General features: G+C 33.0%; 1 protein-coding gene across 1 annotated transcript in view; it reads right to left on the bottom strand.

The window, feature by feature from the left end:
• Window positions 1–12,627: 12,627 nt before the first annotated feature.
• sel (canopy family protein seele) overlaps window positions 12,628–21,881 on the bottom strand; it is a 178,126-nt gene continuing 168,872 nt past the window's right edge. The window contains exon 3 of the mRNA XM_072537659.1: window positions 12,628–12,819. Coding sequence (XP_072393760.1) covers window positions 12,685–12,819 — 135 coding nt within the window. The 3' untranslated portion in view covers window positions 12,628–12,684. The remainder of the gene's footprint in view (window positions 12,820–21,881) is intronic.

Raw genomic sequence — 21,881 nt, 5'->3', positions numbered from 1 at the left:
ATGTCAAAAAATTTCGGATACGACAATCAAATATATTCGTACAAAAAAATTTCGTATTTCGTGTCATCGGATCTGTGAAAATCCACCTTTAGGGTTGTCAAAATTTCTTTGAAGAGTACAGTCTGGTACAGTCTATATTGTTGACTCCGAGAGAATATTGCGAAATTACCAACCAAATAATAGTTTTCCGAAGCTTGAAGTTTCTTACTTAAAGTATAGAGAGTATAAACAAAAAAAGGAAGTTAAATAAGAGCCAAATTTGAAGAAAAATTTATAATTATTTTTGATTTGATAGGTTAGGTGACTGCATGCTTTTGTTTTAAACTTTTAAGTATCCTTTGATTCAAATTAAATTCATAAAGCTTGAATTATACAGTTGACATTTAAGTTACCTTCTTTAATAAGAGTTAAACTAATAGAAAAATGGGGGATTCGTCTGGGGACGAGAAGGCCCCAGATATATTAAACGAAAATGAAATGAAAGATGTGGAGAAAGATATTAAAGAGTTCAAAAAAAAATAAATATGATAAAGGTTCCAAATAGATACGACATATATGATAAGGGGCCATTTGAAGTATATATAGAAGCCAGGAAGGATCAGTTAAATGTTGGAAATTATAATTATTTAGCAATTGCAAGAGAAATCTTTCGATTTACAACTAAACGATATCTTTAAGACTCACAAAAAGGGGATAAATAGAATTAGTGTGGAATTTAAAAATAGAAATGCAGCAAATAACTTTCTTCAAAAGAAATATATTTTTCAGAACCAAATACTAAAAACTGTAAAATTATAAATGTGAAGAGATTTAAAATAAAAGTAAAGCCGGATAAGATTATTAATGATACATGTATGTAGTAATAGTCAAGGAAGCGAGGAAACACCTGCAAGGGGAGATCGTGGTGAGGTTGTAAATTTAGTTCCAACTGGAACTGTTTGCTATACCTTCACTGGGACATCTTTGCCAAGAGGTGTTCTAATTTGTGGAATAGAGCATAGGGTTCTGCCTTATATTATGCCAGTGATTCAGTGCTACAAATGCTTGAATTATGGGCCTACAAAAAATTTATGTAAAACAAAAAATAACAAATGTATTAATTGTGCGGAAATTAACGATTTTAATCAAAGATGCATAATGAAATGTGTACATTGTGATAGTGAAAATCACAATAGTACAAGTAGACAATGTCCAGAGTATATCAGACAAAAAAAAAATAAGAGAGATGATGTCTCTAGAAAATATATCTTTCTTTGAGGCAATGGCGAAGATACCTAAGTTAAAAATAATAATAAATTCAATGTGCACCCTTTGGATTTTCCCAGCTTGCCAGCTAAGGAAAATTCAGATATAGACATACCCCTAAAGTCACGCAGAACAGCATATGTAGCCAATCAAGTAAAGACAAATACATATAGTGTTGCAGTCAAAGCAAAAGACCAGCCCCAGACCAGAGCGCAAAGAAAAGAAATTCAGAACATAATGAATTTTTATTAAATCCTAATGGAAGAGTACATACAGAAAAAACACATCTTTTTAGTAACACATATTATAACAATAATGAATGGAATGTAACTACCCCTGGAAGGGATGACTCTCAGTCTCTCCAGGTTATAATGAATATGGCTACTAAATTAAACAAAACAGATAGATAAAACAATTTTATCACAAAACTAAAAACAGAAAATGTTGATTCATCCATTGGAAAGGATGACTCACGTTAATCAATATAACAAAGCACAAGGATGTTTCACACTTATGCAGTGGAACATCAGAAGTCTTAAAGCAAATTATGATAATTTAAATATATTTATTAATGATATCAAACCAGATATAGTTCTATTAAATGAAAACTGGACAGATAATAGTTTTATCTTTAAAATAAAAAATTATTATGTATATAGAGATGATAGATATGATGGATATGGTGGCATCATGATTTTAGTTAAGAATTGCTTTGATCATAATAGTATAGGAATATCCGACTGTGGTAGTGGAGAAAATCTTCAATTAATAGGTACAAAACTGACAAAATTTAAACTAAATGTCATTAACATTTATAATCCTTCTGGTAGAAAGATCACAAAACCATTATGGAATAATATAGTTCAAAATATTGGTACACCCGTTATAATTATGGGGGATCTAAATGCTCATGATCCATTATGGGGCTGTGCTATTAGTGATCATAATGGAAACATAATAAAGGAATCCTTAGAGAAAGATCAATTAGTAATAATAAATGATGGAACCCCTATTAGAATGGTATTGCCTGGTCAGAACCCATCAGCAGTAGATCTAACCATTGTCAGTCAAAATATTGCAACCAATTGTCATTGGTGGGTATATTCTGACACTGGACGTACTGATCATTTCCCAACAGTACCTATGCGAATGCAATCAAATCCAGACATCTACAAGTCCACCGTCGTGTAGAAAACGTAATTTTAAAAAAGCAAAATGGTCTAGATATGCAGATACTATTGAAAAGAAAATGCATGTTCTACATGATGTAAGATATAATGAATGGTATGAAATAATTCAAGCGCACAAGAAAATATTCCATATCATACGTACAAGTCGAACGGTAAGAGTGTACCATGGTGAGACGATGAATGTAAGCAATTAATATTAAAAAGAAGAGAATCAATTAAGAATTACATTGAAAATCAGACGTTGGAAAACTACATAAATTGTAATAAAGTAAAGGCTTTTGTGAAAAGGCAACTTCAAATTAAGAAAAGGATGAGTTTTAGAACATTTTGTGGGACCCTTAATCGAGATACACCAATCAGCAAAATCTGGAATACAGTTAAAAAATTTAAAACATATTTTGGCAATAGAAATACAATTTCTCCCAATAAAGAAATTTGTATAAATATTCTATACAGCTTAACTTCTTGTAATGTAAATCCCTACTTTACCTTGTTAAACGATAATAATGAAAGTGTTCAATCCATTACATTTAATGAGTATAAAAATATTATATACTCCAAAAAAAAACATCTTAGCAACAGGGTTAGATAATGTATCATATTCTATGATTAAAAATCTACCCCCAATAGCACATTTTCATCTTATTAAAATTTTTAATGATATCATAGAAATGAGTAAAATTCCTTTTGAATGGAAACAAACATTAATATTACCTGAGGGGGCCTTGTAACTGGCTCCCTACATAAGAGGGTTGGAAATCTTTTGATTCCAAGCCTTACTTCAAAGGACTTGTGAATGGATGTATCTCCATAGGTTTGGTTCTTCAGTGATCGTTGAAGGATAAGGATTGTTAATGTGAGCAAATATAGCTCAAGAGAAATAAATCACTTTTAGTTTATCGATTTATAATTAACTATTTTTAGAGTAGAGAGGCCCAAAACGGCCGCAGCTGACTTTACAATATCAAATAATTCTTTCTTTATCACACGTAAAAGAGAAAACCGTATTTATGAGAAAAATGCCCGATTTCGGCGTAGAGAAATATTTTATACATGAATTGAGAGTGTTTTAAAATGCACATGCCTCACTCAAGGGCGGTGTGTGAGAACGAACTGATAAAATACTACTTGATGCGTAAAAGTGAAGATTACCCCTCTTGTATTTAGGTGTGAAAACTATTTAAGAGGCTGTGGCGCCAATGAGTCGGGTATCCCGAGCAAACTTGATGAAATGACTATTTTACTTATTCTACACTAAGAAAAGTCTAAGGAATTATATTTTTATTTTATATTTTAAAACGATATGTTCATTTCTGGAACATAGACTGCCCGCGTTGAAGTATTTACTTCAAAACGAAAGAAAGAGTGATTTGAGAAAGTAAGCAAACTTAACTTAAATGTAATTTAAGAAATAACTATTCCTAAACTAGAGTAATACATATAAATGTAACAAAATTTAAAATTTTAATTTTCTACTTTGTCCACAGGAAGAGGACAGAGTTTTGTAATGGGTCTGTTAAAATATCCATCTCTAGTCTTTATTTTAACACTACGGACCTTATCGTCCTTACCAGTAAACAATTCAACAATTCTTGCCAATGGCCAGTGTAGGGGTGGAACTTTATCTTCCTTTAATAGAACTAAGTCGTTAACTTCAAGGTTCTTCTGTGGTGTTAACCACTTGGGGCGATTCTGAAGTTGATTAAGGTAATCAATTTTCCAGCGTTTGGCAAATAATTGCTGAATCTTCATGTAGTTTTGCCAAAACGTTAATTTATTGTTAGGTATTTCCGTCACTATCTCTTCAGGAAATGACGTAATTGGTTTTCCTATCAGGAAATGTCCTGGAGACAATGTGTTAAAGTCATTTGGATCATTTGACATAGCACAAAGAGGGCGTGAGTTTAGTACTGCTTCTATTTGTGCGAGAACTGTGCTAAAGGCTTCAAAAGTTAAAGTGGTATTGCCTAAAAGCCTTAAAATGTGATATTTGGCACTTTTTATGGCCGCCTCCCAAATTCCACCATGATGCGGAGAATGGGCTACAATGAATTTCCATTGGATTTCAGAAGAGGAGAGAAAATTGAATATGAACTCAGAGGTTTCCTTTTGTTTAAGAAATAGTGCAACTTCCCTCAACTGATTTCTAGCTCCTAGAAAATTAGTGGCATTATCTGAGTAGATAATTTGTGGACAGCCTCTCCTACTGATGAATCTTTTTAAAGCAAGTAAGAAACTTTCGGTAGAGAGACCTGTGACTAATTCGATGTGCACTGCACGAGTAACCATACATACGAACAACGCTATGTAGGATTTTATTTTTGGAGCCTTTCTTAAATTGGAGCTTTTTATAAGAAATGGACCACCAAAGTCTAGACCAACATTGGTAAATGGAGGGGAGAAACATGAACGTTCCCGTGGTAAATCAGCCATTAACTGTGTGGCTGTCTTTGGTTTAAATTTAAAACAATCGTGACATTTATTAATTATTCTTTTAGTTTCTTTGAGACCATTTAGACACCAATATCTTAAACGAAAATTGGAAAGAGTATTTTGAGGGCCTGCATGACATAATCTTATATGTTCTCTATGCAGCATTAATTTTACTATGTGATTATGAGAAGGTAGAAGTAATGGGTACTTCTGTTCATATGAGACGTCTGAGTACCTTAGACGACCACCTACACGAATCATTTGCTGATTATCTATGAATGGGTTGAGTTTTAAAATTGTTCTATTTGAAATTATCTCCTTATTTTTAAGACAAGAAAATTCTCGAAAAAAGTGTGCCTTTTGCAAAAGTTTTATTATTAAATTTTCAGCATTTTTTAATTCTGAAACAGAGAAGGGTCCAACATATTTTTCATTTGGAAACTTGAAATTGTGAATGTACCTGAGAATAAGTGCGATACTGCGTTGCAGTTTTGAGAAGTTTGAAAATTTGAGAGATAAATTTTCAATGAAACTTATTGGGCTTTCTTGTGCTAGATGAACTATTTTCTTTTCCTCGGGTATTTTACTTACATTTGGTTTTGAATCATAAGAAGTTAAATCTAAGTCACAATTAAGTAGAAATGAGGGACCTTGAAACCAAAATTTTGAGTTTAGAAGTTCAGGAGCAGACATGCCTCTTGACGCAATATATGCGGAGTTTTGCTTTGACTTTATATATCGCCACTTAAATTGTGGGTTTCCTTGTATTTCAGAAACTCAACAACACACTGTGACCATCTCGAGCTATGGGAGCCTAACCAAGCAAGTACGATTTCTGAGTCCGTCCAGCAGTTTATTGAGTCTATTTAAGATAATTTATTATTTAGAATTTCAACTATTCTTTTAGTGAGTTTGCTGCATAAAACAGCACCCATAAGTTCTAACTTAGGTAAAGTTAATGTTTTTATTGGAGCTACCCTACCTTTAGAGGTGATGAGTGTGGAAGAGACATTTCTTGGGCTATAAGTAACTCTAATATATATGCAGCTGGCGTATGCCTTTTCACTAGCGTCGGAAAATGCGTGTATTTGTATACTACATATATAATTTTCAATAAAAAAAGGTCTGTGAATTTTTAAATGTTTTAGTGCTGAAATATGTTTGAGAAAATTTAACCATTCATTTAAGAGTGTAAACTTTCATTCCACTGAATTTTTGAAAGCCAAATTTTTTGCATTATTATTTTTGCAGTAACTATTACAGGATTAATTAATCCCTTGGGGTCGAAAAATCTTGCGATTATCGAGACCACTTGTCTCTTAGTGTAGGAATCTTTTATTTCGATTTCTGGTACTGAAATAGAGAAACTATCTAATTTAGAGTCCCAACAAAGACCTAATATTTTATTGGAATGATTTTCTGGAGATATGACATACGTAGAGTCAGTTGAAAATTGTGAAATATTTTCTAAAAATTGTGGTGAATTTGAACACCATTTGTGAAGAGATATGCCTGCCTTTTGTAGCAGTGCAGTGATTTGCTCATGCGCAAGTGTGAGTGTTTCAATACTATTTGTACCATATAATATGTCATCAATATAGCAAAAATTAATGAGCATATCATGAGCGAGAGGATATTCTTCCGTATGCATGTTTGCGAGTTCAATTAAACATCGTGTGCTAAGGAAGGTAGCTGGTTTCGTTCCATAGGTAACCGTTTCCAATTGTATACATTTTAACGGCTCCGAGGGAGAGTTGCGCCACAAAATATTTAATAAGAAAGTTTGGTTGGGGTTAATTCTGATTTGTCTAAACATCTTTTTTATATCAGATGTGAACACATACTTAAAGAGTCTAAAATTGACTAAAGTGTCAAATAGTTCTGGTTGTGTGGTATAACCCTTTAACATAATATCATTAAGGCTAAAACCAGAAGTGGTTTTCATGGATGCGTCAAAAACTACGCGCAAACGAGTTGTGAGAAAAGTGTCTTTTTCTACACTGTGGTGAGGCAAGAAATATTTGTTTTCTGAGTGTACATTCTGCAGAGACAACGGAACATATTTTGCATGTCCTAATTCAACATACTCATCTATAAAAGATTTATATTGTTTGTAAAGAGAATCATTTTTTGAGAATTTGTTCTCCAAATTTAGAAATCGCCTTCGCGCCATTTGGAAAGAGTCGCCCAATTTATTATTTGCATTAGGCATGCATAGGGGTAAATCTACTTGGAACTGTCCATTCGGTAGGATTTGTGTTGTGGCTTTAAATATTTTCTCAGCCTTTTCATCATCAGGACTTAAATGCTTTATTTCGGGAACTTCTTCAATGTCCCTAAACCTTTGGAGAAGATTATTTATATTTTCTTCTTCAGTGTGAGATTGAACAAATAAAGAAATATGATTTGAGTGTGAATAGTTACAGTTTGAGTGACAGTGCATCCTTTTCTTAGATGAAACTTTTGGAGATAGGTTACCGAACATGACATATCCTAAATGAGTGTTTTGAAGCACTGGAAGACCTGCTCCAATATGAATTAAACCATCCTTTAATAGATCACAATAAATTTCTGCACCTAATAAGAGATCGATTCTCCCTGGGGAGGAGTAAGAGGGATCACTGAGCTTTATGCCAGCTGGTATTTTTATTTTGCTACGATCTAGAGGTACCTGGGGTATTTTACACGTAATATTATCCAAAACTGCACATGATACTTCAAATTTCATATCATTGTTTTTATATGGGAAGAATTCAATGTTTACCATTTCATTTGAGATGGAATAATTTTGAGAGATTGTGGAAATTTGTAATCTTTTATTAGTGGTAGAGTAATTTAGTTTATTTACTAAATCTTTTGTTGTAAAACTCGATTGAGATCCATTATCGAGAAGACATCTTGCGTGTACAGATTGTCCACTTTTAGAGTAAATTGTTACCAGCGCTGTGGCTAGCAAAACTTCGTTTTTTGGATTGAAAGTTGAGAGAGAAGAGATGCAAGATGAATTTTGACTTTGTGTGTCTGAGAGTAGACAATATTCATTTGTCTGAGTGCTTAAGTGAGTAGAAGTGTTTGGTGATTCATTATATGAATGTGGAGAATTTATTCTTTGAGTAACTTGGGTATTATTACTCCTTTGAGGAGCATGAAAATGACCTTGAGAGATATGTGGTGCACTATGGCGAGTTTGTGAATCACCCTGTATACTTGCGGACGATTGAGAGGTTTGTGGTGCATTAAAGCGTGATTGTTGCCTATTGGCGTGACTTTGATTACCATCATGTGAATTTGAAGCACTTTGATTGCTTCGAGTGGGAGAGAATAAATTATTTTCATGAGTGTAAGAAAAATTATTTTCTTCATGCAGAAGTGTATTGTGCTTTTTATTGCAAATTTTACATGTGTATTTAGAGATGCATTTATCAGTAAAATGCTTAGTGCCAAAACAGTTTCTGCAAAGCTGTGCTTGCTTTACAAAATTAAACCTTTCTCGAGAATTTGTGTCTTTAAATAAGTTACACTGATATATTTTATGACCAGTTTGTTTACAAAATATGCAATTTTCATAGCTAGATTTATTATTATTTATAGTGGAAATATTAGCAGTTTTTTGAGTGACTTTATTATTAAACTTTGACTGAGTTTCAGTGTAATTAAGTTTCTCTAAAACATCACATCTTTTTTCTAGAAATTCAAAAAATTGTTTGAGTGTTGGAACCTTCTTAGAACCTACTTCATATTCAAAAGCCTTGTGAGAAGCAAAATCTATTTTTTCTAAAAATATTTCTATTAAAAGGAGGTCCCAATGTTCAATTGGAACTTCGAGATTACTAAGAACTTGAAGCGTTTGCTTCGTGTGTACAAGAAAATCTCTTAGTACCTGAGGAGTGCATTTAACTAGAGATTGAGTCTTTAACAGCTTTTTTATAAGAGTACTAATCACTCGTGATTTTTCATCATATCTTTCTTTTAGGGTTTTTATAGCGATAGCAAAATTTGCATCTACTACTTCGATACTGCTAATTAAGTTTAAAGGTTCTCCTTTGAGGAAGGATTTTAAATATATAAACTTTTGTACATTATTTAAACTTGAATTGTTTGTGATCAGAGTTTCAAATAGTTGAATGAATTCATTGAATTCTGAGAAATTTCCGGTAAAGGTTTTCATGCTAATTTCAGGCAGCCTTGCACTGGAAACAGCATTATTATTTGAACTAAGTACTTTATTTTCTGTTAAATTTAATTCTATTATTTTTCTTTGCAAACCTTTGAGTGTGTTGAAGTATTTTTCTTCAACATTTGCTCGATCAGCTGATTGTTGGTCGCTGTCATCAGTCTGTTCGATTTCTAATTGAATTTGTTCATATTGTGTGAAAAAATTAAAAAGTTTTTCTTTCCTATTTTCAAAATCAAGTATTTCGTTTTCTGTGTCTTTATTGGCTATAAACCATTCTGAGATACGAGTAATTGATGCTTTACGTGATTTGCGCTTTTTCTTTAAAGCTTCCATTTTTTATTTAAAGTGAATTTATTTGCAAATATATACTGAACGAGAAATAAGAGTGAATGATTTTGTTTAGTGTAAATGTCTTTTTCAACTAAGACGCGATTTTAATTTTAATAGAGTATTTTTACTAGAGTGATAAAACAAATATTTTTTTTGAGAGCGGGCTGTGAGACAATCTGTATAATAAATAATTGTCAGCTATCTTTAGCGATATTGAGAAGAAAGATCTGTTGTCAAATCAAAGCCATTAGTTAATATAAATATTAATAAACAAATAAAAGTCGAGACAAATATCTACCAATATAAATTATGTGCATGCATTAACTATACAAAATATAGAAAGAGTTTTAACCTCACCAAATGTTTTTCAAGTATCCAATTTAATTACCGCTGTCGCTTACCAACACATAACGCACTTTTCACAAAACACACGTGTCTAATCTTGAACGAAGGTCAACTTGTGCAATCTTTCTTCTAGGGACGAGAAACCATTATTCTTTCTTCTTGTTGTTCTCCGGCGTGTGTAATCCTTTTCTTTCTTCAGTCCTGTTTCATCAAATAATCTGTGCTCGATAGGACCACGAATATGTGGGGGAGCCTTGTGGTTGGCTCCCTACATAAGAGGGTTGGAAATCTTTTGATTCCAAGCCTTACTTCAAAGGACTTGTGAATGGATGTATCTCCATAGGTTTGGTTCTTCAGTGACCGTTGAAGGATAAGGATTGTTAATGTGAGCAAATATAGCTCCAGAGAAATAAATCACTTTTAGTTTATCGATTTATAATTAACTATTTTTAGAGTAGAGAGGCCCAAAACGGCCGCAGCTGACTTTACAATATCAAATAATTCTTTCTTTATCACACGTAAAAGAGAAAACCGTATTTATGAGAAAAATGCCCGATTTCGGCGTAGAGAAATATTTTATACATGAATTGAGAGTGTTTTAAAATGCACATGCCTCACTCAAGGGCGGTGTGTGAGAACGAACTGATAAAATACTACTTGATGCGTAAAAGTGAAGATTACGAGTCGGGTATCCCGAGCAAACTTATTGAAATGACTATTTTACTTATTCTACAGTAAGAAAAGTCTAAGGAATTATATTTTTATTTTATATTTTAAAACGATATGTTCATTTCTGGAACATTACCTTTTTTGAAACCTACTAAATGCCCAGATAATCCAGGGAGCTATAGACCAATTGCCCTAACTTCATGTGTAGGTAAGGTACTGGAAAATATAATAACAATAGAATAGAATGGTTTGAGAACACAACAGCATTTTATCGCAGTATCAAATAGGGTTCCGTAAGGAATTTGGTTGCAATCATGCACATATACTACTATCACATATAGTACTTAATGCATTTACTGATAAGAAGGTGGTATTAACTATTTTTTTTATCTAAAAGCTGCATATGATAATGTAGATATATATCTGCTATATAAAAAAATGACCGAATTAAATATTCCTAGCGCATATAATAATTTAATATTTGAATTTTTGAATAATAGAATGATCTATGTGAAAGATAAGCAGAATGAAATATTTGGACCCAACATTACAGATAGAGGTTTGGCTCAAGGGTCACCTCTGAGCCCACTTTTATTTAATGTGTACACTAAATCATAACATGATACTATACCAGCCGAATTCCAGTTAATACAATACGCTGATGACCTAGCTGTTGTAATAACTGGCAAAAACATAAATAATCTTATTAGAATTGCTAATAATTGCCTTAGCGACATTATTATTTGTCTAACTGAGGATAAGCTTCTTTTATCAATAGATAAAACATCAGCAATTATATTTAGTAATATGAGGAGCACAATAAATGACATACCTTTAACAATAGATGGACAGATCATTCCTATCAAAAACTCTATTAAATATTTAGGTTTAGTTTTTAATAATTCCTTAAACTGGACAAAAAACATTAAAAATATTGAAACGAAAGCACAAAAAGGAATGAATATAATGAGAGCATTATGTGGCACATGGTGGGGAGCAGACCCTATTTCACTTCTGTTAATTTATAAAGATATTATAAGATCACACCTTGATTACTCATGTACAGTACTAAAACCCTGCAGTAAAGCCAACCTCGTAACATTAGACAAAATCCAATTTAAAGCTTTGAGGATTATCACAGGTTGTATGAGATCTACTCCTACAAATGCCTTATTAGCTGAGAGTGGAGAAACATCATTAGAAATCAGACGAAAAATCCTGTCTGCTAAATGTTATCTTAAAATCCCAGCTGATATAGAAAACCCATTGAATGAAATATTGTCTAAGCTAGAGTTCAAAATCAATAATCAGATAGAAATGTGGAAATTAAAAGAGACACCATATCTTATTTACATTAAAAGTAAATTTGATCAAGATCTTATACAATTATTTAAAGATAGTATTAAGTCCTGTTAAAAGATTGAGCTAAAATATCAAATAGAAAGAATAAAAACAATATTCTCCAAAAACAAAAAAGGAGAAACATATAGTAATCAACAATTTCTTAATGAATTCTCAACCATCCATGAAGAATTCACTTGGATATTTACAGATGGGTCATTAGAACCCAATTCAAGGGCAGTAGGGATTGGAGATCACATTCCATCAATAGTCTATTCTATTATTTTTTAATAAATTTTTAGACAGTTCTTTATTATGTAATTTTGATGTTTTGTCCTTTTTAACTATTTTTTTTTAATTTTATTTAAAAAATTCCTTTAAAAAAGGTATGTTAATATAAAAACCCTATCGGCCTATATCACAGAACGTTTTTGAAATATCTATTCCTTCGTAAGTGCTATCTGGATTTACATATTTGAAGCCACTAAATATAATATATGAGTAATGTAACCCTTTAAATGTGGTTAGATTAACTTTGAATTACATCTTTGGATTAAAAACTAGGATGTTTAAGTTATAAACGTAATTGGTCACATGGTAACGTAGGACTCCACTGGGGTTGCTAGTCCTTAGACGAAGTGTCTGTGAGGACTTGTTGATAATAACTTAATACATATATCTTTTTAGCATAATAATATACTTTTTATAAAAGAATTTTTTAAATAAATTTTTTTGTGATACATGGTATACAGCCAACTACAGGATTCAGTTTACTTGTGGATATTTCTTTTAATTTGCAACTTTGTATACTCTTATATGAAAGGGCTCAAAATTTTATTTTGCCCGTGGCGCTCAAAATTCTAGAACCGGCCCTGGTAGCAATATGTAAATATCTAGTAATAACAAAACATTTATTGAGAATAGTTTTAACAGCCAATACTTAAAATATTGAGATCACAATTCAGATTTAATTTTTTTTTGTGGACACATTTTTGATTGTTTAACACATAACGTGTTTGGCACATCCGTTTCATCTGCTTGATATAACTTGATAATATCATCTTCGTATTCTTCCATAATCGATTCGCACTAAAAAATACATATTTATAAGTATGACACATAATTGTGAATTTAATCTATGAATGATCAATGAAAAATTAAAGGTAATAAAATAAAGATTAATATCATTGGACAATGCATACCTACAATAAGCATAAAGAAATTTATAAGCGGATTGTGAAATGTGAAAACAAAATTTGAAATTATACTAGACACATTATTTTTTTTAATTGCCGTATTGCCAGATTCCAGTAAGAGCCTAAGAATATATCCATTGAATTCTGACAGTCAACGGTGGGGGAAATCTTTTTTGGACATCTACGTCACGGAACAAGACACCCTGGCATCTTTCGGCCGAGTAGGATACTAGGCCAGAAGACCCCAGGGTAGTGCCGGATTAACCGTGTTCCAGCTAAAACCTTAACCACCGTTCCAGAAAGTAGGTCTTGCCACTCAATGAACAACTAAAATAAAAAACTAAAACTTTATTAATAACCATACCTATTACCGTAAATCAGAAAATGTTTCAGACGTTAGGCCATAAACTAATAAATAATATTAATCATAAATTTCAGATCCCTCGCTCAATTTCCTCCTCTGTCCTCCTGCTCCTTTTTCTTCATCGCCCCAGAAATCAGACAGTGTACTTCCCTCCATTCTTTCTCTCCTCTCAACATTATGTTTACAATGTTTCTCTCATCTAGCCTTTCTCTCATTCGCCTCTCGAAATCTCCCGTTTCATTTGCCCATCTCTGGCAGTTAAAAATGTGGGCGGGAGCGTCCGGTACCCCACAAACAGTACAGTCTGCCGAGGCAGATTTGCCTATTCTGTCTATACAAAACTACCATGTCCGGTCAGAAACTGCGTCAGGAAGTACTCTAGTTTCCTGAACTTACATTCCCACCACGGTCTCAGATCGGGAATAAGCTCCTTCGTCCACCTTGCCTTTCCGCTGTCATTCGCTCATTCTCTCTGCCACTCTACTATCGTTCTTTCTCTCTCGTTCTCATCTAGATTTACATCTATCTTCCTCGCATACACCCTCGCTAGCTCCTTGCACAACAAAACGATCGGTATCACCGCTCCAATGACATATAGAGCCTCATTTGAAACTGACCTATATGCACTAGATACCCTGAGGAGCATTCGCCTTTGCAAAGTCTCATTTCGCAGTGTTTAGTACGCTACACCACACGGGGGCAGCGTAGATTACCACCGACTGGAAAACTCCATTTAGCACCTTTCTTTTGGTGCTACCTGGGCCTCCAATGTTTGGCATCAGCCGTATCAACGCCTCCAGATTTCGGTTCGCCTTCTCTACCGTCTTCTGGATGTGTACTCCGAACCTTAGTCCTTCCGACAACCAGACTCCCAGATACTTAATCGATTTAACCGGTGCAACCTCCACACCTTTTACTATAAAGGGAAGAGAGGATTTTTCCCGGCTCCCTTTGAGAACTAACAACTCAATTTTCTGAGGCGCTAGCTGTAGATCGTTCTCTGATCCACCTAGTAATGCGACGCAGGGCTGTATTAGCCCCATTAGCCATGTCCGTTAATAAAAACAATATAAAAATGTTTTTTTTTTTTCAAATTTCGAGGATTTTCCGGAGCGAAAATGAAAAATCTAACTCAGACATTGAAAAAACCGGAAAAAAAATACACGAAAAATAATTATTTAAAAGTTTGACAAAAATTACCTACCTAACCTAAATTTTTTTTGAAAAATTAAAATATTTTTCTTGAGCTCAATTTTGATAAAAAAAAACGGGCGTTAGAAGTTACACTTCTATACACGCATTCGCCGTTACAAATTTATTTGGGAGTCAATCTGCACAATCATTACATATGTAATGCTATAGGTAAGACATAGCAGAAAGAGAAACAGAATTAATAACAACTTACTAACAATTAATAAACAACATTTGACCCGTAATAGGAGTGTAGCAAATGAAGTATTGAATCAATATTTTGAAGAAAATGTATATTTTTATTTTCATATATGTATGAAAGGAGTTGAATGCAAAAATTTTTTTACACATACTCTGCAGTAAAATTCATTGTTTATTTTGTTATTAATATAAAAATACAATACAATACACTGCAACATAATTCAATATAATAATACAATACAAATTAAAATGCAATATTCATAAGTATTTAAAAATGACAATAATATACATAAAAAAAACACACTAGAATACAGTGCAACATAATTCAATATAATAATACAATACAAATTAAAATGCAATATTCATAAGTATTTAAAAATGACAATAATATAATTTTTCTACTTACGCATGTGTTTATAGTCGGTTCGCTATTCCCAGTCCGAACTGTCTAGTGAATTTAGTAATTATTTTTTTGCGAAGTTAGTTACTTTCTGACAGATTAGAAGTGGCTGGAAATTACTATACAACCAAGCACACGTACTCATAGCCGATATTAATAGTAAACAAACTAAATATTAAATAAAATAGAACTTTACGAATTACCGGCAATCAATATTTATTTATTTGCACCATATAATAAATGATTATGTTAAATTATAACAACTGAAATATATTTTTTAAATATATACTACCCAAAATTTTATGGGTTTAGTATACACTTCCTCTATTTATAATAATTCTTCTTTTTTCAATGAAAGAAGTCTGTAATAAAAGTTTATTTAAGCTGTTAATACTGTGAGCTAGAAACTTTTATGTTGTAGGTTTCCAGCTATGAATCTTTCAAAATATGCCCGAGTTGAGCGAATGGACTATAATTTATCATGTAATAATATTAATAAAAAAGTACTCCCCGACTGGGAATCGAACCCCGGTCTATCGCGTGACATGTTGGGATACTGACTACTATACTACTGAGGACATGACATAAACGTATTTCAAAATTGACAGTTCTGGGTCATACAGTGATTTATTGAGATTATTATTTTAAAATACAAAAGACTAATATAATTATGAACATTTATTGCCGGAGTTGAGCAAATGGACTATAATTTATCATGTAATAATATTAATAAAAAAGTCCTCCCCGACTGGGAATCGAACCCAGGTCTCCCGCGTGACATGTTGGGATACTGACTACTATACTACCGAGGACATGACATAAACGTATTTCAAAATTGACAGCTCTGGGTCATACAGTGATTTATTGAGATTATTATTTTGAAATACAAAAGACTAATATAATTATGAACATTTAATAAATAATACAAAACATATCACATAAATAATAATATTAATAAATATTTTATTATATATATATATATATATATATATATATATATATATATATAATGTTATATGTATATATATATATATATATATATATATATATATATATATATATAATATTATATATATAATATTAAATATATATAGATAAATTTACGCACTTTCAAAATTTCAAAATATCTTTTAAAAAAGATTTTATTTTAAAATAGTACAACTAAGTTTTTACTTCAAAAATTAAACAATAAAAATTCTTAATTACAAAATGAAACGAATTGATCAGAGAATGATAATGGAATGATTAAAATATAAAAATTGAAAAATCAAGTTTATTGTCCCTTGGTTTGCAATTGCTGAGCTTGCTATTTCTTGGAGTTCAACGAACAATAATGTTAATAGTCTGGGAGCTAATGGTTACATTTCTTCTCCCTCGGTGAGATTTGACTTCGTCCTCGAAGTTCTTGATACTTCTGCTACTAGTTCTTCTAAAATTTGGATTTGGGCTGTGTCTAGCTTAGGTCCGAAAAGGATTTTGGAAATACGTTTTCTTTTCTTCAGTAGGAATATTGTTAGGATCGATGACACAAATAAGATGATTATTAGTGCAGTGATGCTGACTCCAGTGGAAAGTTGCGGTAAATTAGCGATCATCTCGATAGGTTGAATTTGTCCATGCGTTTCTGGGATTCTCAATTTTTCGATTATGATTTCGTGGTTTGCAATAAGTTCCATGGGTATGATATCTGGTACGTGAATTTCTTGATTTGACTTTCTGTTGAATTTGATGCCATCTATGGTAATGGATTCATTTGTGGTAAGGATGCTGCTGGATTTAATAGTTTGTTCTCTAATATTTATTGGTTCTACTATTCCCAATAGTATCGCATTGTTGGTTTCTTGGAAGAAATTTTCTTTGGCTATACTTTTGGTGCAATTCTTGACATTTGGTATAGTACATTGGGATCTTACTGGTTTTGTGCATATCATGTTCTCGGCTTGTCTCGTGCAGGTCTCGAACCATTTATTATTGGAATGATAATGTGCTGGTGGAAGAATCATAATATGGTCTGCATTTGGAATAGGATAAATTTTAAATGTGTTGTGGGATTGTTCGTAGAGGATAGGAATTTTGATTATTATGAGCATGGTTCGCTGTGTGACACAAACTAATGTTTTGGAAAGTTCAACTAATTCATATGGGTGTTCGTCATTTACTAATAAAGAATTTCTGGGATAAATTTTTAAGAGATCGGCTTTAAGAGTTAAGTTCCTTTAATGTAAACAATTCGATATTGGAGATATCTAGATGAGATAAGGAGATGGTTCTGATTAATTTCATCAAAAATTCATAAATGTTTTGAAGGTTTAATATTTCGTTCTGTAGTGCGACATATCCGTCGAGGTCAACTGACAGCTTGTTAATAGTGGACGTAAGCAAAGCATTATTTTTATTTAAATTTATCAAGAGTTTTTCGAACCTCGTATCGCTGGCTTGCCCATACGAGATCTGATTATTAAGCGTTTTAATTATCTCGTTTTGTTTCATTTCTATAGCGGTAATATGAGTTTTTAGAAGGTCTAGATCTGAGTCATCTGGGTTTCCTGTAATGTATTTTATAGCTGTACCTAGAAAGTTGAAAAGTCATCTTTTTTGCGTTCTTTTACGTGTAATTTTGTGTAGGTCATCTTGTGCTTGTTGTTATAAATGTTTGTATTGAGAGTATAATGACGAAAGCGGTCCTCTTTTTAGGTTGTCTTTAAAATAGTCTAATGGGCTAATGTTTAGGATTTCTTCTAGTTTTTCTAAGTCAATGTGAAGAAAGTGTCTGTGGTAGTGAGAAATTTCGTGAGATTTGCCAATATCTTCGGCGAAGTATCCATTATTGGGAACTTCCAGTATTTTGAGTGGATGTCCCAGGGACAGGGTTATCCTGAAAGGAGATTTTGTTTGAAATATTTTTGTCTACATGTTTCCTGGTTCGTTTTACAAATTTAAGGTGGGTGCTAGTTTTATTTTGTTTATCTGTCTTTCCGGTTATTTTAGTCTTTTCTTGTTTGTCGGGATGCATTGTGGAGTAAGGGGCTTGTAATTTGGGTTTGTGTTTTTTCTTAGATACATACAGAGGTTGTGAAAGATCGACTTCGGGTATTTCTTCGGCGTTTTCATTATGTTTGTCTAAAGCGTGTTGTCTTTTTTCTTTTTGTTTATTATAAAGTTCTTGGATGAATGGTTGTAATTCGTCTTTGTGGTTTTGGTTGTATGTTTCGTACACTGGAAGGTCGAAATCGAAATGTATTTCTTCGGCGTATGGACCGTAAAGGATTGAGAAAGGAGAATAGTTGGTAGCACTGTGAATAGATTGGTTGTAGATTAAAACGGCATGTGTGAATACGTCGTCTAGAGAATAGTTAGGGTTTTGTGCACGCAAGGTGCGAAGTTTTTCAATAAGTGTGGAGTGGAAGCGTTCTACGGGTGAATTAGAAGATGAGTTGTTGGCAGTAGTAAAATGTATTTCTATTTTATGAAGGTTTAAGAATTCTTTAATGATTGCAGAATTGAATTCTGTGCCTGGGTCGCAAACAATTTTTTGGGGATAGTTATGATGAGAGAAGTAGTGTCTTAGTTTACTCAGAATAGAGATCGAGGTTTTGTCAGGTAGTTTATAATATTAAGCGTACTTGGAGAATGAATCTACAATGGTCAGATAAAGATTTTTGTTACAATGAAATACGTCTATGTGTAATATGTGGAACGGTTTTTGTCCCAAAAGTGGTCCTAATTGTGGCGGTTTGTAAGGGTGTCTTTCGTACTTGTTTTGTAAGCATATTTCACACGAGTTGATAAAGTTTGAGATTGTAGTTTGCATAGAAGGCCAGTAAAATTTATGTCTCAGATGCTTGTAAGTTTCTACTATTCCATTATGGTTATCAGTGTGGTATTTTCTGATACATTCTAACTGTTGTGTTTCGTCTTCGATGTCTTGTAATAGTTTGTTGCAAAATATTGTTTTGACTGTAGAATTTATGTTTTCTTTAAAATAGTTACATATGAATGGTCGGAATTCGTGTGGTATTTTTATAGCAAATTTTTGGTTGGGCCTAAGTAAATGTTGGAAGGTTTCTGGTAATTCGTTTTTCCAATCATCAGTGATAGTTACTGTATGACGGTGTTTGTTAAAAATTTTCTTATAAGTCATTTTGTATTCGTCAGAGTGAGGTTCAAATATAATTTGGTTGGATGACAAGTTGATTGGTTCTTCTGATATTTCTATTCCTGTTATGGGATTTTCGACAGAGGTGTGTTGCGTGTTTTCGTCCGTTAGGTTTTGGTTTTTGTCAAAGTCGTTTAAGAATTCATCGACGTCAAATTGGTCATTAATATCCGGTGGTTCAGCAGAGTTTGAACTAGTGCTTAAGGCGTTTATTTGAACTCGGCTGAGAGCGTCGGCTACTTGATTTTCTTTTCCTTTTTTATATCGGACTTCAAATTGAAATTCCTCAAGTTTAATCCTTTGGCGAGATAATCTTGAGCAAGGGTCTTTGATTTTATTAATCCAAACGAGTGGGTTATGATCGGTTTCAATGATAAAATGTTGGCCATAAAGATATGGGCGGAAGTGTTTACAAGAATCTACCATGGCAAGTAATTCTTTTTCGATTGTGGAGTAGTTCTGCTCTGCAGTATTTAGTGTGCGAGAGTAGTAGGCGATTGGCTGATTATTCTGAGATAACACTGATCCAATAGCGACATTAGATGCATCAGTGGTCAATACAAATGGTTTAGAAAAGTCGGGATATTGGAGAATCGGGGCGTTGGTTAGTAACTGTTTACATTTTTCAAAACATTCTAAAAATTCTGGATTAGTGGGGTCAATGATTGCATCTTTTCGTGTGCATCTTGTGAATGGAGAGGTGATCTTTGCAAAGTTTTTACAAAAACGCCTGTAGAAGCCAATGAGACCTAAAAAGGATTTTATTTCTTTGACAGTCTTGGGTAGAGGGTATTTTTGGATAGCTTCGATCTTACTGGGGTTTGGTTTTATACCTTCGGGAGTAACTATGTGACCTAGGAAGGCAACTTCTTTAGTCAGAAATTCAGATTTATCTAGTTGGACCTTGAGATTGTTTTTTCGAAATGTGTCAAAGATTGTGGAGATGTGGACCAAGTGATCTTGTAAAGATTTTGAGAAGACTATAACGTCATCCATATAAACAAAGCAAAATTTGTGTAGGAAGGGTCTTAAGATGTTCATTAATCTTTCGAAAGTGGCAGGACTATTCTTTAGTCCAAAAGGCATTCGTAAAAATTCGAAGTGGCCGTGGGGTACTGAAAATGCTGTTTTGTGAATGGAGTTTGGGTGAACTTCTATTTGGTGGAAGCCTTGAGCGAGATCTAGGGTAGTGAAGTATGTAGCTTTTCCGAGATTGTCAAGGATTTCATCAATTTTTGGTAAAGGATACTTATCTCCAATAGTATTCTCATTGAGTTTTCTATAATCAATCACCATACGGAATTTCCGTTTTCCTGAGGCGTCAGGTTTCTTGGGAACAATCCATACAGGTGCTGACTATGGCGAAATTGAATTTCGGATTATCTTGTTGTCCAAAAGTTTGTTTACTTGTCGAGTGGTCTCTTCTTGCATAGATTTTGGATGTCTGTAGCCTCTAACATAAATGGGTGATTCGTTCTTGGTTTTTATTTCGTGTTTCACAGCAGATGTGAAAGTTAAATTCTTTGAATCATCGTAAAAAATATCTTTGTATTTTTTTAAAGTAAAATCATAAAGTTTTATGATTTTACTTCTTTCTTCTTCGTTTAGGTGTTCTGTTCTTATTGCTGGTTCGTGAAATTCGGTCGGAGGAGGTGAAATTTCATAATTGTCTAGAGTTTCGACGTGTAAAGTGTCTAATTGCATAGGTTTTTGGAGTATAATGTTTTCTAAAAATCCGTCACTTACATTGTGGATTGAGTTAGGTATTTGTAAATTTGCAATTTCTGTGGCGCGAATAAAGACTTGTCCTCGTTGTATGTCAACGGGTATTTTATTGTATAAAGTATAGAAATTAATTTCGACATTGTGAGTGGTTAAGTTTAGTATTTTAGTTTTATAATTAATTACGGCTTTAAAACGTTCAAGCTCAGAGTTTCCTAAAAGAATATCGAAATCTTCGCTCCAATCAGCGATTCGAGCATCTATGGGTTCGTAAATATTATAGACTTGTAGTAGAGGTGTTTTTATGTTTAGTAAATAATTTTGGGTTGTTTTCATGGATGTCAGTGTGAAGGGTTTTTCGTAAATATGTGAGGGATCAAAATATTTTAAAACTTTTGGTGAGACAACTGTGTGGGTGCCACCAGTGTCGATTAATACTTTAATATTTGAATCAGGTAAGAAGAAGAACGGTAGTCGGGGGTTAGCTTGGAGATTACTTAGATCGATATTGGTGGAGGATCTTCGTCTGTTGGATCCTCGAGAAAATCCTGAGAAGTTTCTTCAATTAATTCTTGGGGATAGTCATTGTCATTAACTTCGAAATATTCAGGGGCGTATTCGAAATTTTCAGGGGTGTATTCGAAATTTTCATCTGAGTTTGCATTAATGTTAAAATGATGCGTACGTCTAATAGTGGACGCATCCAAATCCATGGGTTCATTTCTTGTGGCGATAGTCTGTACCTGAGTCATTGGGGTAGCATGATATCTTTCAGGTTGGGGATTTCGGATTTGTCTATTGAAATTGTTATTATTTTGTGGATTATTTCTAAAAGAATTAAAATTAGAGTTAGGAGTTGCATTGGCGTTTGGCCTAGTAGCAAAATTTGTATTCTGATGGGCATTGTTTCTTGATGTTAAG

Source organism: Diabrotica undecimpunctata, chromosome 7, assembly GCF_040954645.1.
Source record: "Diabrotica undecimpunctata isolate CICGRU chromosome 7, icDiaUnde3, whole genome shotgun sequence".
Taxonomy (NCBI): Eukaryota; Metazoa; Arthropoda; class Insecta; order Coleoptera; family Chrysomelidae; genus Diabrotica; species Diabrotica undecimpunctata.
The sequence above is the reverse complement of the archived record's forward strand: the minus strand, read 5'-3'. Positions and strand labels throughout refer to the sequence as shown.